This window comes from Felis catus, chromosome A2 (genome assembly GCF_018350175.1).
Source record: "Felis catus isolate Fca126 chromosome A2, F.catus_Fca126_mat1.0, whole genome shotgun sequence".
Taxonomy (NCBI): Eukaryota; Metazoa; Chordata; class Mammalia; order Carnivora; family Felidae; genus Felis; species Felis catus.
This window is the reverse complement of record NC_058369.1, coordinates 94,037,501-94,059,871: the sequence shown is the minus strand read 5'-3', so window position 1 is coordinate 94,059,871 and position 22,371 is coordinate 94,037,501. Positions and strand designations below refer to the sequence as shown.

The 22,371-nt window shown below is 38.2% G+C and overlaps 2 protein-coding genes across 19 annotated transcripts in view; one reads left to right on the top strand and one right to left on the bottom strand.

The window, feature by feature from the left end:
• Nucleotides 1–22,371, top strand: part of FAM237B (family with sequence similarity 237 member B) — a 166,508-nt gene that overhangs the window by 101,721 nt on the left and 42,416 nt on the right. For all 15 annotated transcript variants that reach the window (XR_006594850.1, XR_006594852.1, XR_006594856.1 and 12 more), the window contains one exon: nucleotides 11,462–11,624. The gene's annotated coding sequence lies outside the window, so the exon portion shown is untranslated. The remainder of the gene's footprint in view (nucleotides 1–11,461; nucleotides 11,625–22,371) is intronic.
• On the bottom strand, nucleotides 1,193–21,358 carry STEAP2 (STEAP2 metalloreductase). Of its 4 annotated transcripts, none has more exons than XM_019826146.3 (6): nucleotides 21,223–21,358; nucleotides 17,451–17,639; nucleotides 14,314–14,838; nucleotides 10,767–11,294; nucleotides 8,216–8,380; nucleotides 1,193–6,259 (listed from the first exon to the last, which is right to left on the bottom strand). In XM_019826146.3, the coding sequence occupies exons 3-6, from the start codon at nucleotides 14,803–14,805 to the stop codon at nucleotides 5,972–5,974; spliced, it is 1,473 nt and encodes a 490-aa protein (XP_019681705.1). In that variant the 5' UTR covers nucleotides 14,806–14,838; nucleotides 17,451–17,639; nucleotides 21,223–21,358; the 3' UTR covers nucleotides 1,193–5,971. The 4 variants fall into 4 exon arrangements, with proteins under 4 accessions (XP_019681705.1, XP_019681704.1, XP_003982781.1 ...); XM_019826145.3 differs by having other exon boundaries at nucleotides 17,451–17,636; nucleotides 21,223–21,357; XM_003982732.6 differs by lacking the exon at nucleotides 17,451–17,639 and having other exon boundaries at nucleotides 21,223–21,355.

The following is a 22,371-nucleotide window of genomic DNA, read 5'->3' as shown; positions in this document are numbered from 1 at the left end:
CTTAAGCATTATTATACTATGGAATAGCTAGCTTATCTGCGGGAAAGGAAGGGAGAAATTATCTACCAGCTCCCTCTTGTGCTTCATCTCTTTGGTCAAAGATCACTCCTCAGGGAGAGTTGCCAGACTTAGCAACAAAAAAGTCCCGTGCAATTGTAATAGAATTAAATAAAAAATTATTCATTGTTTGTCTGCATTTCAAATTTAACTGTGTGTCTTCTATTTTGCCTGGCAACCCTACTCTCAGGACATTAACGCCCATGCATTCCCTGGCAGCTGTCAGGGAAGCCAGAGCTTCCACAGATCCTGCGCACAGGCACCAAGGTTGGTTTCTCCTCAGTACAGCAGTGTGGCGATGGTGGCAGCCAGGAAGCAAGGCAGGAGGTAGAGACAGTAATGGGGAGGGGTGTGGGCAGGAGGACACAGGCACAGCTGCATACATGTGGGGTGATAAATAACATAATTTTCTCTAAAGATGAGTCAGCATTATCTCATTAGTATCTTCAGGACCATACTGCATTAGACACTGGGAATACAGCAGTGAATAAGATACAGTTTCTGCTTACAGAATACAGCTCAACTATTATGTTGAGTCCTGGTTTTAAGATACTTAACACTAGTGAAATGAAATAATATTTTTTTAAATTTTTTAATGTTTTTATTTATTTTTGAGACAGAGAGAGACACAGCATGAGCAGGGGAGGGGCAGAGAGAGAGGGAGACAGAATCCGAAGCAGGCTCCAGGCTCCGAACTGTCAGCACAGAGCCCGATGTGGGGCTCGAACTCACGGACTGCAAGATCATGGCCTGAGCCGAAGTTGGACGGATGCTCAACCTACTGAGCCACCCAGGCACCCCTGAAATAATTTTTTTTTAAGTTGAAGTAACCTCTACATTCCATGTGGGGCTTGAACCCACAACCCCGAGATCAAGAGTCACACGCTTTTCTGACTGATCACCCAGGTGCCCTGAAATAATTTTTAAAATACCACCTCATTAGATAGATACCTTCCTAAATGACTACTTTGGCAAAAACGAACAAACAAAACCTCCAAAAGCCCAAAACTATTTCATGTATTGCTTTCCAGATGCTTCTAGAAAGAAACAGACGGCCTTCATCAAATACGGGAAGTCTTATTCAGTAAGAAAGAAAAATCCATTTGTATGTAACACTTCAAAAAAGAGGTTAAAACACATTAAATAATACTTTTTATTTAGATGCTCATAAGGCAGATCTATGAGAATGATATAAAAAATGGCATGTAATTTGATAGCGATATTTTAGCTATTACAGAGTTTTAGCAAATAGCTATTACACAGTTATAAAGAAAACAATATTTTCCAAGCAGATACAAAATATCAAATGAAAGATCAAAGGCAAGAAAATGAGTATCATTAATTAACAATGGAAAATCAATTCCAATTTGAATTGCACATTATCCTTGAAAAACTTTTAAAGATAAGAATTATTGCAGTCTAGTTCATTCAGTGTTAAATAGAATCATGACAAAGAACAGAAGACCAGAATGGATTAGTCTGACTTCATATAAAGAAACCCAAATGCACAGTGAGTTAAATACAGGCAGAGGGAGTCAAATAGTGAAGTAGAAGTTGTCAAGATCTTTTTAGTTTCTAATAGGCTTTCCTTAGGGTGTGGCCTTGGTCCTCTTAGACTTTTGCCAGGTCTCCTATTGTATCCACAATTACGGCAGCAAGATGGAGGAATAAGATAACACTTGCTGCTTTTCTTTGAAGAGACTTCCAGGAAGTCAACCACAGTGCCCCTACATCTCACTGACCAACTCTCAGTCTCATTGTTACACCCAAGTGCCAGGGCAGTTGAGTAATGTGATGGACAGCAGCTTTTAAAGAAGTAGGGTAACCAGACATTGGGAGACAACTTCCAGGCCCTGTGTAGGCTGAATGTCTGCAAAACTATGAAAGACCTTCAAGGAAAATCTTAAGAGAATTAAGATTGAAGTTGACAATTTGAAGTCATAAAAAAAGCACCTTTCTTAGTGATTTAATTTAGCCTGTCCAGCCATGGGGAGAGTCCTATATGTATAGTCTGCTCTAATTGTGTATGACTGCATGATAGAAAGCCAGTGATTTGGAAAGTTAAAAAAATCTCGGTATGTTTGTGTGTTAGGCTGAACTAACCAAAATACTGTTTTTGGTATCATATGGACAGAATCTGTGATTATTAGCACTTTATAATTTTCTTGCTTTAAAAAAATTAAAGAACCCATTCATTCCTATAAAATCCACTGTTCAAAGGTAAGAACAGACTGTGTTTCCATTAAAATCAGTACATGTTCATTTAGAGCAATTACATATACTGAATATCCACCAGAATATTTTTTTTACTCACTTATAAACAATTAAGGGTAGAGCATCTCATTTTCAGGATGACACATCACAAATAGAAATGTTAACACTGGATCAAGGCATGAGCACAGGTAGCAATGCTTTAGGCAAAAATTCACAAAATAATTTCAACACCACATTTTAGGCTATTTGAATACTTATTTCAAAACAGAGATTCTCTAGGCTGACACAGGTTCAGTGTTTATAATATTCCTAAAGAAATACTTATGAGTTACATTTATGGTACTTTATTTAAAATATCACATAAGAAACCTTTACATTTCACAAATAAACCTCTATTTGGGGGAAAAACTCTTTGTACAGAATTTATTATGAAATAGTTTAATGGCAAAAGGCAATTAAAAAGAATTAAAATTTTATCATATTATGTAAGAGATAAACAATACAAAAATCAGATATGATATTCTTGAAGCCCTTTTACACAAGTAATTTTCATAATTTGAAAGTATGAATATATCTTAAATTGCTATTATCAAATTAATGTTGAAAGTAAAATTCCTTAATCAAGTCAAGATTATGCTAATTTACAAGAAATTAATCAGATAGTTTAAAACGGAGTTCACTAGCCAATACTGTATGTAGCAGAAAATAATTATCTCATAAATACCTATAAATATAATTTCTTCATACCTTAAAATATTTTAAAATTTAAATAAAAATCTCTATATGTAGACAATCTGGGCTAAATTTCCATATGTGCTTTGAAAAATATATGTTAGCATGAATATATTCTTATTTAAACATGATTTTAAATATTCTTCATAGAGGAGACATATGAAATCTGCACACAAAAGCTAAGTAGCATGATTCAGCCCGTGATTACTTCCCTGTTAGGAAAAAACTTACTTAGTTTTTTTGCATAGGATTAAGACTGGGTATATTTTCTACATTCTTATAATTTTCTCAGGGGCACTTCTCAAAATACAAACCCCTACTAAAGTTCCTACCACTTTCTCACATCTAGCAAGAGCAGAATTCAGTTCTACTTCTGAGGCCAGAGTAATGATTAAAAAAAAAGAAAAGTGATTATGAGAAATAATGATTAAGGAAAAAAAATCAGGTAGAAAATGGTAAAATAAAGCAATTAAGAGTCAATTAAATAAATAAATTAAAAGTCAATATTTTTGCAGTATTAGAAAGGTTTTTAAACATTTAGAATTAGAATTAGAATGCATATATTACATTTATTCTAAAACTTCAAAATTATTTCATCTTTGTAGTACTGAAAAAGAAGAATTTATCATTTGAAACAAAAGTTATATACTATATACATTTTCATAAAGTTTGTTTTTTCACATTTTCAAGGCCCCATTTATCTGTAATAGTGTTATATTATTGGCTACTTAATATACACATGCAACAATATAATTCAATAGTCATATAGCTTTTAAAAATGTCTCATTGTATTTTCACATTAAATGGTGAAAGCAATGGTCTTGACAGAGGGTAACTTGAGGAACAAATTGAAAATATGCTATTAATTTCACTAGTGTGCTACAACAGTGTATGGGTGTTTCCCTTTAAAAGTTATCACCCAAGGTAGTTCCTACTAAAAACTAGCAAGGAAGTGATTATGAAGAGGGAAAAAATAGAATTAAAATTTTAAAAAGGGAGAGCTCAGTTAAGAAGTACAAGATACTAAAATTCACCAAGAAGAGAACACCAGAGAATCATGAGTGATTTACCAAGTTGACAGGGTGCAGTAGGAGAGAAAGAGCCAATGATGGGAAAGGTAGCCTCCACTAAATAGAACTTTTATTTTGGCAGTTGCATTCAGTAGTACTTCAGTGGGTATAAGTTTAGAAATGTTATAATTTCAGGATATATAATTACATAATGCATATAATTGTATCTTATCTGCAGTTTTCTATTTTAATAAGGAAGGAACAAATGAAAAAAATGTAGGGCATTCTAATCAAAGTTTGAACAAAATGCAATTTTAATGTGGAGTGTCAGCACTGAAAATTTTTATGAATAATTTGTATGATTATATGTCTCTAGAGTAGATTTATAATTAACCACTTTTCTTAATATCCTTCATGCTTCCAAACTGCTCCCTCATGAATGGTTGAACAGGCAGGAGGACTTCTCAGGGAGAGAAAAAAGGGATGACCAACTCTTCAGGGACTTTTAAGATTCTGCAGGTCCTTAGCCATTTGTTAAAACTGCTATGGTCCTACCCTGCTGGAGTCCCTCACTGCATAGGGTCATATGGACTGCCATAGGTCTCCAGGGTCAGGTCCCAAGCAAGAGCCTCTTGCAAGGTGAGGAACTGTAGATTATCCCACAATCAATCATAAATTTATGACTGTAATATTTTCATATATTTTTGATACCCACAGCACACTGTGAAGAATGTCAGTGCCTTTACTGACAAAAGAGGAAGCATCTAGATTGGCATCATGATGGTAATGAATGCATAAGGATGGAGCAGGGGCCATTAGCCTAGTGGTTAAAACCATAGCCTCGGAAATATGACTGTCTACATATTAAATGCTGGCTCTGGCTCTTACTAACTGTGTGACCTTGGGCAAATTGCTTTTCTGTCCTTCTGTTTTCTCCTATGTAAAATGAGGATATAACAACCTCTGTCATGGAGTTGTAAATATTAGACGGGACAGTACGAGTAAAGTGCTTAGAACAGTGCCTGGCATATTATAATCCCTCAGTGAACATCAATAAAGTCATATACCAGAGAGAGTGGGGACTGGCTAATGTACAACAACATAGATCAGCTGACAAACAACCCCTTGTGTATAAACTTAATACCCTCCCTGTCACTAGAAACAACTGTAAGATTCCCTGGATTGGTACTATAGTAGAAAAATCAGTTTTGGAAGCCAAATATCACGGTCTTCTCCCAAATCAACATATTAATATGCAAATGAAACTGCTCTGTAAAAAGATAAGGAATGAAATCTTTCATAAGGTACATATTATCAGTATGTATTTCATGTCTCCTTTGCATTTCAAATACGTCAGATTCAATTTGTTTTTTTTAATTTGTGTTTGTTCACAAAGCACACTGGTTCATACAATTAATTACATTCTTCAAATCCTATCTTATGAGAAAAATATAGGAATGTTACCATTCACCCTTACCTAGATGCTAATGTCACATGTCCTTTCTTAAAGTTAATGTATGATTATGTGTTTCTATTTCTTAAGCTGGATGACAATTAAAACCTTAAGTAAGCTTCAGGAAAACAAAATGCATCCATTCAATTATATTAACACTTAAAATTCTGCTGGTTTGTAAAGTTTTTTTAACATTAGGTTATATCTATATTATTCGCCATAAATATTTTTGCCTGATTATGGAATACAGTTTATTAAAATAACAAGAGTGTTATGGTTGTGTAAAACAAAACATATAAGTTGACCACAAAAATTCATATTGCCAAAATTGATCTCTGTGAAAATTAATTTCAAGAAAGTTCTGCCACTAATTTGATTGAGATCTTACTGTAAGGATTTCAGCCCACGTCAATTTGACAATGCACTTGCAAATGAACATAAAGGAAGTCATAAAAATAATGGCATGAGCAGAATTCTATATGGCATCAATGAGCACCATTTATCATCACATTACTGTAACCCTCTCTGGTGAGAGATGAGGAACTGCTCCTCCAATACCTTCTTCCAGAAATTGGCTCTTTTCCCAACCTTTTTTAATTCTCTTTAGCTTTCGGCTTATGCATGGAAGGAGTAAAATGATCTTACCCAGAATTACAACTGAGGGCAAAACAAGAGCAAGAACAAAGTTTGGTGGTGTATAAAACCTGTAGTACTCTTCTTCAAAAGCTCGTTTCCATCCATAAATTAAAACATGGAAAGTACTTATGAGCAGAGCAACGTATCCAAGCGTAGACTTGGGTAGAGGAGGAAGAAAAAGAAACAAAGTATAAGAAGTTATTCAAACTCATAAATTAACCTATCCAGCTACACCCATGTTTATAGTGTGCTAAAACTATTTTATCTTAAATTATTGAGCTACTCTTTGTTCTCTCCTGAATTAAAGAATTTTAATATCTTCATATATTTCATATATATTTATTTATATATTTGCACATCTTATACAAATAAGACCATACTGCATATAGCTTGATACTGTGATTATTTTATATCAAGAACTTTCTCCTCATGTCATTAAATATGAAAAAATTGACCCTAATGTTATGTAATATCCCACTGAATGGATGTGTTACAATTTACTTGACCATTCCTTTTTTGTTTACTCATTTACTCTGTTTCCAACAGATCATTTACTCTGTTTCCAACTTTCCTCAACTATAAGCCCTTCTCTATATCTTGGTTTATTTTCTTATAACTTGTTTCTAATAGTGGGATTACTGGTGAAAACATCTGGGTTTTCCTTAAGGATACTGATGAAAACTGCCAAACTTCTTTATGAAGGTTATCCACATTTCCACCAGTTGTGTGTATTAAAAAAATATTATGTATGTATGTGTGTGTGTGAATGCTGAAGGGCATTCTCATTCATATACACTCCCCTCCCCCACACCCTGCCTCACATAAATATACTAGTTGAAAGTAAACATGTAAATATTGAACATGGAAAATATTATAGTATTAGTATATAATATGAATAGCATTTCAAACATGTGGCTTTATTGACCACATTAAATGAAATTTATATTAAGAGTACTTCTGTTAGTTTATAGGTGGAAATCTAAAAGGCCAGCATTCTGGGTTCCCTAAATTATTATGTTTGATTGCTTACTTTGACAAAATGGTCTGTGTAACATTACATCAGTATAACGATGTAATGTCTAACTTCACTGGGAAAGGATCAACTAGCAGAAAATTGTCCTGTTTGGCAGTTACTCATCTCTATTTAATGATAATTTGCATCCGTCTAACACCCTTTATCAGAGGGCCTTCTATCTCTTTTCAGATGTGATTAAGCTAACAATGGGAAAAGTTTTCACATTTTCTTGCCTTCAAAAAGGAAAAGTTAATTTAGACAGGGATATGCCCTTAACTTAAATGAGTTCTTTAGATGAATTGAGCAAATAGGCAAAAACAAAACAAAACAAAATTTAGTGTACTACCCAATGACAGTCATCCACATATTGTGCTATAAACCATTTGGATACAACCAGTCCTGACTTTGTGATAATATAGGTAGGGTCTAAGTTTGAATTACATGTTTTAAAACTGGGCAAATTTATTAAATAACCATTACTGGAGAAGGTGAATTGTTTATTAAAGAACACAGTGCTACTTTGAAAACCCTTTATATGTACTCATATACACATATATACAACTCATATATTAAATACATATACTAACAAGATCCATAAGGCTGGTTGCTTGTCATAACCCAGCAGCCCAGTTACCTAATTTGCCACTGCTTGTGTTTGTGTGTATACACACACCTTTCTTTTACAATATTCAGACTCACCTTCTCCCCAACTTGAATTCAAATTAATGAGATTTTTCTAGAAAGATCAAAGTGGCTCAAAACGTAAAACAATTATTCACTCATTGGTCTAATAACAAACTGACTTTTGGCACTAAACTTGATCTAAGCTTACCCATCCCCACTTTCATTTTTTTTTCTTTTTAAAATAACCTTAACCCGTAACATAGTAAGCAGTGCTATGAGTCTTCTAGTAGAATCCTGTACTGGTCTTTTACTTACTAAACCCAAATGGTCCTAAGCTGGCTTCCAGCAGTTTTTGTTCCTTGAGCTAGATGTATAAATGCAACCCCAAAGGCACTCTTTTATAAGAAGCATATTTAAAATTAAACTGTATTTAACACTTAAATTCTATGCCGCCCAATCCCTCAACCCACATACCTGAATAAAACTGAATTCCCTCCAGTTTAAAGCATTGCTCACTGAAGGGATAGAGGTGACTGCCAGGAGGGAGAGTAAGCCAAGGCTCATTATGCCAAAGGAGATATACATTTCAATCCTCCAAACTTCTTCCTCGTTCCAAGAGTTCTCGATATTTGCATGAACCTGATGAGAGCAAATGTGAATTTCTTTTATTTGGCAGAACATTAACTGATTCAGCACAGTTCACTCTTGGCAGGAGAATACATCATATATGGATATATTCAAGTTGCATTATTTCAATTTAAGACTATGATGGAGAACCTATTAGTGGATGTTATTGTTCCAGGTGTGGGGAAAAGAGAAGAGGGAGTTAAATAAAAGGAGGACTAAGATTCTCTCTTTCCTTGCATGTGTGTAAGGGGGTGAGTAAATCTACCATCTGCATTATAATTCACCACCATTCCTGGCCTGAAGTCCCAAGACCATGAATGCCAAGCGGTTGGTTCCAAGGTGACATAAAAAATGTACTGGCAGTTACAATTAGTTTTGAGGGACTTCTCCAAGTTGGTTTAAACTCGGTTAAATATTTTGGATACATTCTGGTCTTAGATCAACTCAGAACTCAGGAACAGAATTTCTAAATTATGCCTCTATCTTCCTCTCTCGCATGAAGAATATTTATATGTTAATTTATCTCTTTTTTCTTAACTTCTTTTCTTCAGGAAGCTGAGATTTCCATATGGATAAAATCATACCGAACGCAAATATTTATTCTCTTGAATTGCCTCATCAATATACTTTTCCAACTATTCAGTTGCCTCACTTGGATATAGTACTTTTCCAAATGTCTTTCCCTTACATTGATAATACATATATCATCAAGTCAGACTTGATTAACTCTGAATATGTGGTATTCTGCACAGGGATTACTTTTAGAATTGTCTATTTACTTAAAAAAAGGTTTATTTACATGTAAACAATATGATTAGAGTATACATCAAAGGTTGGACTCCTTGGGTTAAAGCTTTGTTTTAAATAAAATCTGTTCATGGATAACAGACTCTAACTTAAAACAGTTTAACTTTGTCCAGTTCCAGTTAACCAAACAAACTTGAAATAAAAAAAGAAAAGCTAGTTCTGAGCATGAGGTCCCTGGAACAATCATACCAACATCCCGAAGAAAGCCACAGAGCTCCTCTGTGGAAAAAGGCTCTTGTTTGATACCTTTTTTGACATGTATACAACAATACAGAACAAGGACATACCTCGGTAGGACATACCTACAGCTTACAACCTGGATCTACCTGGCCTCCTGGTTCATTCATTCATCCCACAAATACACTTTGGGAGTGCCTTACTATGTGCCAGGCACAGTTCTAGGCATTAGGCATCTATCAGTGAACAAAATGGACAAAGGTCCCTCCCCTCATGAAATAATGTTCTGATAAGAGGAGGCAGACAACAGTAAATATAATCAACAAGGAAAACATAAAGTGTATTAGGAGGTGATAAATGCTATTGAAAAGAGTGAAGGTAGAGCAGAGGAGGAGGGACTAGAGGAGGAGGAACAGTCTAGGGGTTGAATCAGAAGCGCATAGCAGAATTTAAAAGGGTGTCCAGGCTCAGCATCCCTGAGTAGGTGAGATCTGAGCAAACAACTTAACAACCAGTGAGGGAGCTGGTGCAGCAGATAGCAAAGCCTTAGCATTCAGTTAGGGGAAGGGGTATTTTTACAGAGACAATGGCTTCAAGAACATCAATTTACCAAATTTTTTTCAAATAACTTTAGGTTGAAATTGTTGAAACAGGCCTAAGTATCTAGTGCTACAAAGCTGGATCATGATGCCTTGGTTCCTTATAAAACGCAAAAGCTCACATTTGTTTTGGTGCAGTGTCCTTGGCTGTCACAGGTAAATGCTACAGCAGATAACTTCAGTGAAACCCTTTATGTTACATTTGCTCAGTGGGAATTATTGAGGAAAATCATACTTGGCTCCATCATCAAGCTCCTTCCATGAAGCTTTTCCTGAGATTTTCTTGAAGAGCTAAGTGCTATAAAGGTTCACCTGAGTAACTAAAGCTTCACCAAAGTATCTTTTCAGCTTTTTTGATATCGAAAGCCTTACAAATGTATGTCTCCTGATCTTGGCTTCCTATTCTGTTTTGTATTTTCACTAGTTGTAATTTTGTCGCATATGTTTACTGAGAGATGCCTCATTGTTCCATGGAACATGGCCAATCATAAAACATTAACTCATGTTTAATGCTGAAAACAATCACTGCAATCATAACATAAAAAAAAAAAAAAGAAAGAATTGAATCCTTTATTTCTGTTCTTACTCTTCAAAGAAAGGTATAATAGCAGTTTTTATGCTAAATGATTTTGGATCAGCCACGTAATTCTTATACAGAAACACTGTGTGAAGAATACTTCTTTCCCCTCCCTAAATATACCAAAATTTCTATTACAAGATGTGTAAAAGCTCACACTACTTTAAATCTTACATTTTACAGATATACTGATAAGGTATTTTACTAGTATCCAGTAAATAACGAGCACATTCCATACCTGCTGATAAGCCATGTTGAGAAACAAGTATCTCTCTGACCTTCTCATTGGTAAGCAGAGGCTGTAGGCAACATGGACCGAAGCGAAGAAAAAACTTAGTAATCCAAGCTGTTTTCTACACTGTAACCAGGTCTCCAACCAAGGTGGAAATTTCCTATATTTGGTGCCGTAATAAAGCTGATACGCAGCTGCCAGGAGACCTGCTAGGTATACCAGGGACAGCAAAGTAATGGCAACTATGGGCAAGGTTTTATTCACAATCTCAATAGGAATCTTGTAAAAGTCACTCTGCTGGTTTCTAGCATATGGGTGTATCACATCTCTGACAAAGGAATAAAGAAAGAAAAACGTGGCTAGACTTATGGCTACCACCACTGGCCCTCTCCAGAGAGTAAATAGTCGCAGGGGTAAATTTTCAATCTCCCTGGCTGATGATAATGATCCCAAGTCAACAGGAATGAAATTCAGCTGACGGGCAAGTTCAATAACCTGTTGTCGAGCTTGAATATTGTTGCTGCATATATAGACCTGCGGCAAAAACAAAAGACTCATCATTACTATTGTTTGTAAAAATGGTGACAGTGACGATCACATGCTCCACTTCACCCATGGAATGTCATTTGTGACGACCTTGAGGGATGCAAAAAGTTAAGGAGGTAAAGCATTTATTAACATATTTGTCTATTTATTAATAGGTTAAAACTGTCATAGAAACAACAAAGTCCTTGCTACCTGTGATGACCTGAAAATAAAATGCAGAACAATCCTGCTAGAGCCTGGGATCGGGAAGTCCTCACGGGAAGAAAGCCAGGAGGAAAGAAAGGTTTCTAGACCACGTGTTTCGGCAGCAGTGGCACGGTAAGGTTGAGGTGGAGTTTGGGCTGCTGGCCCTCTCCTGCCCACTCCAGCTCTCACTCTCACAGGTATCAGGGTGGGGTTGGCTTCCTGGACTTTCGAGGACAATATTCAGTTCTAGGACTGTAGTGATTCTGTCTAGTAGAGGGATTACAAGTACTGTCCTTTATAGATATTCAGCAAGAGAGAAGATGGGCATGAACTCTGGGTGGTTGAATTTGCAATTAAAATCTCTAACTTATGTCACAATGACGTACGATTTATAAAATTTATCTTTGGTTTAGAAACTGATTGACCAAGTATCTGAAGAACCATGAATCTCAAGTTATTATTATTATTATTATATTATTTCACTGGTCAGAATATGAAATTCTTTCATCTATAAATAGTGATACTATACCTATATGGGGGAAAAATGGTATTATAAGGTTTAGTTAATTTAAATAGTAAAGCAACTGCCATTTTCCAACACTAAGATGTTACCTCTGTATAATATAATGACGTGATGGGTGGGGGGTGAAGGTGGACTTTCAAACTACACAAACCTCTTAGATAAATTACTGTAATTGAGAATTCAACAAGTATTTGTGAATTGTCACCAATTCCCTGCTGAAGTGAGCCAGTATAATTTACGGGGAGGTCATCTTACTCAGGGCTAGAAAAATATTGCTATAAAATCTCTGGGTAATGTTTGGGGAAAACAAATTCCTAAATATATCCCTGAAGATGTTTATATAAGGTCTCTGGAACAGACCACACTAAAATATTTGCATGCTAAAATTTGCATTATGCTAATAATGTAGAGCTCTTCCAATTATTAATTCTACTTAACATTAACCAGAGGAGTAACAGACTCTATACTATTATACAAATGTTCACAAATTTCTAAAATGGAGTGGGGAAGAATACATATTCCAAAGAAATAAGGAAAAGCATTCTAAGGTAATTTATTACAGTTTTGACAATGGTGACTTTTTTTTTTTTTACTTCTTGTTAAAAAACCCTAAAGTAATAAAATTTAATTATAGATATAACCTATAAACTATAACATTTATTTAAATTTAAATAAATTTAAAATTTATTTAATTTATAAACCTAAACGTATAAATCCAACTTTTGTAATAAAGGCAGAGGGCCAAGAAATACAAACAAAACTATTTCTGTAACTCACTTTAAATTTAATTATTTGTTCCACAGTTGTTGTTAATGAATTAAAATTATCAAGGGGTGCCTGGGTGGCTCAGTTGGTTAAACATCCAACTCTTGATTTCAGCTCAGGTCATGATCTCACAGTTCATGAATTCAAGCCCCACACTGGGCTCTGTGCTGACAGAGCCTCTCTGCTCCTCCTCTCTCTCTGCTCCTCCCCTGCTTGCTCTCTCTGTCTCTCTCTCAAAATAAATGAATAAATAACAATTATCACAATTATGGGCAAAGGATTAAATTTAGGTTTAAATTTAAACAAATTTAAATTTGGTATGTATCCATTCCTAAACTTTGATAGATATACAAAAGAAAAAAGGATTTAGAAATGACCTTTGGAAAGCTGGAAAGTATATAATCTTTTCCAACTCTTCCAAATCAAAGACCTGAAAGTGAATGGTTATCATGACTGGATATGCATGCAGTGGTATAATACTTGAATTTATTTCTTAAGGCATTTAATCTAAGGCATAAACTGTCCTTATCGACAAAAAATAATAAAAGTCTTTTACCACCATGCTTAACTATGATGCATGACTACACCTTTAAAAGATTTTTAAGGTGCACTATTTTACACGTTTACTTCTAAAGGTTCTCATTCCATATAGGCATTGATGGAGCTCCCCATCTGCTTTATTCTCAAGTTGAACTAGATAGAACCCATATACTAAAAAAGAACCTAAGAAATCCAGCCTGCCTCTCCACACAGATTAAAATTTACACTTTAAATAAAATGGGCTGCACTATTTTAAATTCTATGAAGAATCTATGTAAAGTAAAAAGGTACTACTAAAGAATTCTTCTTGAGGATCCTACTAAATAGTGTTTTATATGCAGATGGAATCCTGTTATCAAACAGCTGCCAGGAAGGAGAAGGGAGGAAGAAAGTTTGGGAGATAGAGGAAGAAAAAAGATATGTTTGTTATTGTTTCTGTTTCTGTGGAAGCCAGGAGAGACTCAAGGCAATGTGGCCCATTATTCATCAGCCAACTTTGCCTTTCCCTGAATTAGCTGGTGACAGGAAAAGTCAAATGACAGGAAAATCCAAATAATTTTCTTAGCTTTCCACATTATTTTATAGGGGTAGAAATGTACCCTTACAAGGTCAGGACACGATTTTTCAGATGCTCCTATACAGTTTTCAAAATGATAATCCTTGGAGAGTCAGAATTTGCTTTTTAGAAGTATGACTTTTTTTTCACCACTTAAATTAGGGATTAGGAGGTACAAACTTCTAGTTATAGAATTAGTAAGTCATGGAGATGAAAGTAGAGATAGGGAACATAGTCGATAGTATGGTCCTAATGTGTGGTGACAGATGGTGACTGCACTTCTCGTGGTGAGCACTGAGTAATGTACTGAATTGTCAGATCACCACGTTGTACACCTGAAACTAACAGAACACTGTATGTCAACTATACTTCAATAATTAAAACCAAGAAAAGAAAATTTAAAAACAAATTAAAAAAAAACCACAAAAAACACATACCTGCCGGCTGGCATCCTTAGGTCCTAACTGAAGTGCCCAAGCTGAGACAACATTAAAGCCTTTGACAATCAGGGAATCTGGGAATAATGAAGCCAAATATTCAGCGTTGGATTCTGGATATTGGTTTATCCTCATGTTATTGCTCACATCAATCAGGATTTTACCCACAAGCAGATGTCTCAGGTCCCACAGGGAGGTGTAATGTTCTCTATGTATAGCAATAAATATTATATTTGTTTTTGTCAGAGCATCTTCATGATGAGTGACATCTACCACATGAGGAAAAAATTCGGAAGCAAACTTAGGATTTCTACTTCCTATAACCACATGATAGCCACATCTAATAAGTCGAATCGTCAGCGATTTGGCAAAATCCCCACTTCCAATGACACCCACAGTGACCTTCCTTGCATCTTTGATACCATTGATGCCATTAGGCAAAAAAGTTTCGCTAAGGTTCTTAGGGCTTCCCATCATAGAGATCGATTCCATGATACAGGCTCTTTCAAGATCACCAGAGATATCCTAGGGGAGAGAAAATAAAATCTTCATCAATTACTTATGACCAAACATTCAAACACTTCTAGACATTAAAATACTACTTCTCATTTCTAGAGGTGAAATATTTTGGCAAGGTGTATAAAACCTAGAACCCAGCAAGACATAATTTGTAAGCTAAAAAAGGATGTCAGAGTAGAAAAATGAACTGTCACAAAGTTGATATGCTAAAGTGTGGCTTCTAAATTTTTAATGGACACATGAATCACCCAAGAATCTTATTAAAATGCAGATTCTGACTCAGTAGGTCTGGAGTGAGGCCCAAGATTCTCCATTTCTAACAAAGTGATGCTGATGCTGCTGGTCTGCTGACCCCTCGTTGAGCAGCAAGACACCATGGCACAAAAGGAACCAGACTGAAGTTTTCACCTAGAAACATAGTTCTAACAAGTCTGATTCCCCAGTTTGGCAACAGATCAGAGGGAACCAATCAGAAATGCCACTAGAGGTAGAGGGGACCGTGCTGGCATGTGACAGCTCACATGACAACAGAAGACAAAAAAGCCACAAAAAACAAAAAACTATTTAAACTAAAACTGGCTAGAATCATTTAGGATGGAGTCAATCAATGATCCTATACACCTCTACAGCTAATGAGTGACTTTATTCTTAAATGAGAGATAAATCAGCTAATAAAAAATGAACCCCTGCATTTAAATAAGAGTTAAAGAAAAACAGGCTTTAAAATATAACAAAGGATTCCACTGACTTCTGTCATTCACCCTATATCCTATACTTTACTGAGAAAGACAGCTTCCCGATGAAAACGGGGTTAGTAATGTGTTTATGGTTTAAATTACACAATACTTATGAAATCTTTTTCTTCCCCTTTTATTTGTTGGCTTCACAGAATAGGATGCCATTTATTTTCCCTGAAAAAATTTATCAAATTCTTTTTTACTTAAGTGAGTAACATAATGAGTTGCTCAAGAAGACACATCAGATGGCCATGAATCAGTGTCACTGCTGGATCTGAACAAAAAACACTCTTCCACTCCATCCCCATTGCGCAATGTCTTTTATGCTTACAGCAGATGTAAGCACCACAGAGGATTTAATGGATTTTACAGGAACAGGTAGAATGCTTCAAAAAACATGTTTTTGGGGTTTTAATTAAATGACATTTGAAATGTAGAAGAAAGCCAGAAAAACTCAACTTCTTACCCTAGAAATGGATCACAATGACTCAAAAAACCTGTAAGTTAATCTTCAGAAAAACAATAATAATATTGCCTAATACTCACATAACACATTCCATCTGCCAACTGTGCTTTTTTTATTCACTGACCGAACCCTGCAACCACTCTGTGAGACAGGTGCTAATGTTGCCATGCCCACTGTGAACAGGAGGCACCAGACATGCAGTAGATGACTAATTTGTCCAAGGTGAAAGGTGAGAAAGTCAGGGAGCCATGATTAGAACCCATGCAGTCCAGCTAAGACATGTTGTCACTTTGGTGCATGTCAAGAATTTAAGAGAGGGCTTTTTCTTTGATTGGGGGGTGACATGGAACAGTTAGTTACGGTTGTGCTCAACCACAGAGTAGTATATTCTCCTTCTCTGGCCGTGGTTTGCTCCTCAGCATTAGCTAGTGATCTTAATGTCTAACTCAGATCCTGGGAAGGGAGAAAACTCCCTATTTTTGAATCTATTACACGTTTCCTTTCACACTTTTCAAGATAGAAGGGGGTGGTAATTATCTGCTTCCCATACACTCAGAAGGCCAGGCAGAGGTCAGAGGCACCAGAGTAATACAAAACATCAACATCCTCTTGGAGAAATCATGGGCTATCTTGGGAATCAAGAGCAGTTAAAAAAAAACAGATATAATTAAATCAATGGTCATTTCATTCAACAATGCAAGGTGAACTGGCCAACTTGACCCTAATCGTATATGTTACCTAAGGGGGAAAGAGTTATTAGACTCACACATAGGAACCCAAGTGTCCTGTTTCCCAGTCCTGAGTTCTTCTGAGTAGAGATTGTGGCATCTCCTAAATACGAAAACTGCCCCACTGGCGTGACCTGAGGTTTGCTGACTCTGCTTGGTGCTATGGGAGTAGTAGGGGATCCCAGCACTTGAGTAAATGAAGATGCAGAATTCCAATCTCAGAGCTGCTTCTTCCCACACGGGAGAATGGCCTGCTAAAGCAGTGGTTCTCAGCTCTTGCTGCACACTGACATGACCTGAGGAGCTTTCAAACCCAGCGATACCCAGTCACCTCCACCACTCCACCCATTTTTGTTTAACTGGTCTGCAGTCCAGCTTGGGCATCAGGATTTGTTTCTTTGTTTCTGGAGATCATCAAGTGTTTTAATTAAATGCAGCCACGCTTGAAAACAACCCTACTAAAAGATTCAGGATTGAAGCTAATACTTAAATTTGGTATTTAGAAAGAACAAATGTGGCTTTTTGATCCTCAATTATGCTCGTTTTTACACTGTTGTTCGTAATAATGAAAAGTAACACTAGCAAGAGAGTAATGGTTGCCCTCTGGAGCAGAGGAAGCTGAGGAAATGCACGCTGTCCTTTCCCCTCTCCTTCTTGGGCAGGAGCAGAATCAGAAGGTCCACTCACTATTTTGCAATTTCCCTTTTTCCACTTTCTGGAAAGGGCAGTACTGCTCTTTAAACTGTGTCATCCCACTGCCCGGCATACTTTGTTCCTGTTGTTTCATCACCTTCAACATTCGGAATGGTCAGTGATGGTATTTTTTCTTTCTGTCTGCAAAGGCACTCCTCAACTCTCCAGGCATCAGGGGTTCTGCTGATTGGAGCAAATGGGAGTTACTGACTTGCTCTGGAATAATGTCTATCAAACTTTAATGTGAATATGATCACCTGAGATCTTGTTAAAATGCACTAGGTCTGGTGTGAGGCTCAAGATTCTGTGTTTCTCCCAAGCTCCTGGGTGATGGCCCTGGTCCTTGTAGTTCATGGGTTATAATTTGATTAGCAAGGTCCTGGAGTCTCTCTACCTTCTCAGATCAAAGAATTGAGAAGACTATGTCATTTATGGAAAGTTTTGTTTATGTGGTGTTGAGGAGAAAAGACAGGCTGAGGCCTCCGAAATCACCTTGTTTCCTGAGTCTCAGTTTCCTTTGTTAAATGGAAAACAAAGAGGTTGTACTTGACTCCTGCAGTCCAATACTAAAATCCTTTTGTCTCCAAGTCTTAAGGCTATATAATAATAGTTATATCACTACTTTATATTTCACACTGTGACACTTCAACTTTATGAGCTCGATTTAAGTGTGATGCAAGTAGCACATGGGTGGGTTCCTTGAAATTTCAAGTTCACAGTTTTTCTTGAATGGCCATTCAACTTGCTGTTTGCATTTAATACTTGAAGTGTATTTACCATCAAGGTAAAAGAATTGGATTATACTCAGCTATGTGGCCTCCCTCCTAAGATTTTGTTTAGAAGAGTTTCCTTGACATTCCTCTGGCTGAATGGCAGCTGTTATGCTACATAAATAGAACCTAATTTGTTTCATATATAAACATCTAGGGCATTCATTATTGATGACAGTAACTCTGAAAAGGCTGACCTCAGATACCTTGATAACATTCACAACCTGATGATTTAGATATGCTACCAAGAAAATGTAATCCCCCAGGGCCATGATGTAGGTGTATTTTTGACTTTGCAAGGCCACATCTGAACCTTTCTTCTCCTCTCCTGCAAACACTCGGCTCCACTGAGGCTCGTGGCACCTCATAAAACTTTCTTATAAGCACTGCTTTTATCTACTGACTTCTAGCTTATTCTTTATCACTAGTGCCTTTGGCCCCCAATACATACACAGTCTTCCTCTCTACACCAACAGTGGTCATCCTTCTCTAGTATGTCATCATTCAAATGGATAAACCATTCAACCTCATGGCTTCTTGTTTCTGTCACTTATTCATCAAAAATAATGAATCTCTGCCTCCACCCCACTCAGTCACTCATTTTCTGAGCCTTCCAAAAATCCTAGTCAAATATTCAAAGTGATAATTCTAGACAGCAGAAGAAATCTGATGCATTGACCCACTGTTTTATCACTCTCCTTCGACCTCCTCCTGGTTTTCCTTTACCCATCCTAAATTCCAAAGGATATAATTATTGTCACTTGCTTAAAAAGATTAACTCTTGTTAAGGACTAAATGTTTGTATCCCTCCCCGCCCAAATTCTTATGTTGAAATGCTAACAATGGGAAGGTATCAGATGGTCTGGATTTTATAAGGTGATTAGGTCATGAGGGTAGAACCCTCTTGAATGGAATTAATGCCCTTATAAAATAGACCTCAGAAAACTCTTTCTCTCCTTCTGCCATATGAGGACAACAAGATGATAGTCCATGAACCAGGAAGTGGTACCTGAATCTGTTCTATAAATAAGAATGCAATAAATATTCTTGGGGCACCTGGGTGGCTCAGTCAGTTAAGCATCTGGCTCTTGATCTCAGCTCAGGTCTTGGTCTCAGGGTCATAGGTTCAAGCCCTGTGTTGGGCTCCATGCTGGGCGTGGAGACCACTTAAAAAAAAAAAAAGAATGCAATAAATAATCTTTGTTGAATGTATAAAAAAAAAAATGTGAGGTCCAGGGGCACCTGGGTGGCTCAGTCGGTTAAGTGTCTGACTTCAGCTCAGGTCATCTCGCGGTCCGTGAGTTCGAGCCCCGCGTCAGGCTCTGTGCTGACAGCTCAAAGCCTGGAACCTGCTTCAGATTCTGTGTCTCCCTCTCTCTCTGCCCCTCCCCCACTCACAGTCTGTCTCTGTCTCTCAAAAATGAATAAATGTTAAAAAAAAAAAAAACGTGAGGACCTAAAGAGATGTAAAAAAATCTATAGGTAAGATCCCTCTCTTTGCTGATCAAGACATGGTAGCCCAAAGTGAGTAAGTGATATGCCAGTGTCATGGTCACTGGCTGAGCACAGAAAAAACATCCTGATGTTGATTGTCCTGATTGTGTCCTTTATTGAAACCTCAGTCCTAGTCTTTCAAACTGGTGTACCCTCTTTCTCACCTTTCTTACTCATTATCCTTTCTTTAAAAATGTAGTTGCCTTCGTCTGTGCTTTTTCAGTATTAAAATATAATTATGCTCATTCATTACAAGTATTATTTCCCATGTCTCCAGTAAAATAAAAAGTGACTTGAATACAGTTTTTCATTCCCTTTTTGCACAATTAGCTCAATTTATCATTGTTTATAAAAGTGTCTCAACCTCTTACCCCCTCTGAAAGACTGACTAGCTAAGAAAAAGAAATTGCAAACCATTTCTAAATACCCTGCAAAATATCTAGGATGAGTATTTTTCTTCTATAAATAGCATTTAATCTATGAAACAACAGAGGGGGAAATGCTGAGTAAAAAATACAAAACAAAACAAAAAACACTTCCTGAAAGAAAAAATAAATACAGCACATCAGCACAACAAAGAAATAATAAAGGTGGTAAGAGTGTGTGGGGGTGGAGTTGCATGAGATGGGGTGGAGGAGGTGGTTTGGAGAGAATTTTCAGGGTTCCCAGTAGTGGAGCTGCTACCAGGACTCAATCTAATCAGTCTTGAGGGTGGGGGAAGAGGCAGGAGTTCAAATTCAAATTCTGCTTCTCCCAATTTCACCCGCAGTGATGAGTGATAATAACCATGGCCTCGGAATAAGTTTTTCCATCTAAAAAATGAACTGCCTGAGGAGTAAAAACTGACACCAATCCTTCTCCAAGGGGTGGGGAAGATAATAAATGGAAATCTCTGGACAAAATTCTCTTTATCTCTCTGCTCTATTTTAAGAGCAAGATTTTTAGGGCATAATTTTCAACAAGTTTTGGCTGAGGCTGAACACAAGGCTGAAAGACGATTTAGGACACTCAAAGAAGCAGCCAATTACCTCCTAACACATAATGGCCTAAACACCCCACGGATGCATAATTGGCTAATAAACAGAATGACTACTAGAAATACTTTTTCGCAAAGCAGCGCCGCGTGATACTCAGTGAGATGCGCTACATGAACCCAAAGTGGTAGGTAGACGATCAGGAAGGCTAAGGTAACCTGCCCGTCCTTTCCCTTTGGGGCACATCCTACCTGGGACGATGTCTCTCCTGGCCTTTCTCCTGGGCCCAACCTCAGGACTTTCTGGGAGCTCGTGGAAGACCAAGAGGAGTAGAGGACGGAATAGGTGGAACAGACACCCTTCTCCACCCTTCCCACTCCTGACCTCGAGATGCCAAGAGATCAGGACTGACGCCCGCAGAGGGCGCGGAATCCGGGGAGGACGGACGCAGCGCGTGGCGCCGACTGCATCTTGACCCTCAACTCCGCCGCCACCACCTGGTCTCGCGCTCCTACCCGACCCGCTCACCTCTGCGCCTCCCGCGCCGGGCAGGGACGAGCCTGGCAGCTCTGCGGACAAGGCGCCGACACCCCAGGGGCTCGTCCGCGCTCTAGGGCCTAGGGACCGCGCCTCCGACCGGCGGCTGCAGGGTGGCTGCCGCGGCAGTCGCGCTCCGGCGGCTTCCCCGCCTCCCCGAGCTGGATCGCGTATTGCCGGAGAGGAGGAGGACGAGGGAGGCGCGCAGAGGCCGGCCTCGCAGTGACGCGCCGCTAGGGGCTGCGCGCGGGGAGGGCGCTGAGCGGGCCGGGAACGCGAACTGGAGGGCCCAGCGGGCGGAGGTGTGGAGCCGTGCGGCGTCTGGAGGAGTCGGGGAGCTCGGCGGGGTCAGGAGAGGGCGCGGAGAGAGCTGGGGAGGACGGAGAGAGAGCGCCGACCCAGGCAAGCGGTGCCGTGGGGAGCCCGGCTGCCTCGCTCCAGCCTTGAGTATCCCCTGGACTGGGAGCTGCTGAGTATCCGCCTCTCGCCTGCGGCCCCCACCCTGCCCTCAGTCTCCGCAAGGCTCCCCCTCGATTCCTTTAGAAAAAGCTCTAGAAAAATCAAGCCCACTTTTCTACTCCACTGCTTTTGTGCTGCGTAGTCTCCTTTCCACTCTAGACTTTGCTTTTTATTACGCCGTGCACCACCCCCTCCCCGTTCCCTCTTCCATACTCTCAGTTCCTGACAAGTCTCCAAGAAACTGCGCTTTATTTCCTCTGCGTGTTCTTTCCCTCACCTTTACCCACCCAAACCGTCTTTTGTCTGGATTGTGTCCTTGTAATAAAATGTTTAGAAATGCCCTTTCATGAACCATATTTAAAAACTCCCTCAGATAGAAGGATCCTCACAGCCTGCGGAATGCAGATTAGTCTGTTGACTTTGACCTTTACCGTAGCTGGTGCCGAGCTAGCTGTGGAGTTGGGGAACAGAGGGGTTAGACAGGGAGTCAGGAGAACTGTGTTCCTAGGAAAGCCACTTAACTCTCGGGGCCTCAATGGCCTTGAATGCCCAGGGAATCTCTGAGCTGTAAGGACTCTTTTGGCTTTGGGATTCTGTAAATTTTCTCCCTGCAGATTACCTAGTCAGGACTCCCTTATCTTTTGCAAGAGATCTTTATTTTCACAATTAAAATCAATTTGG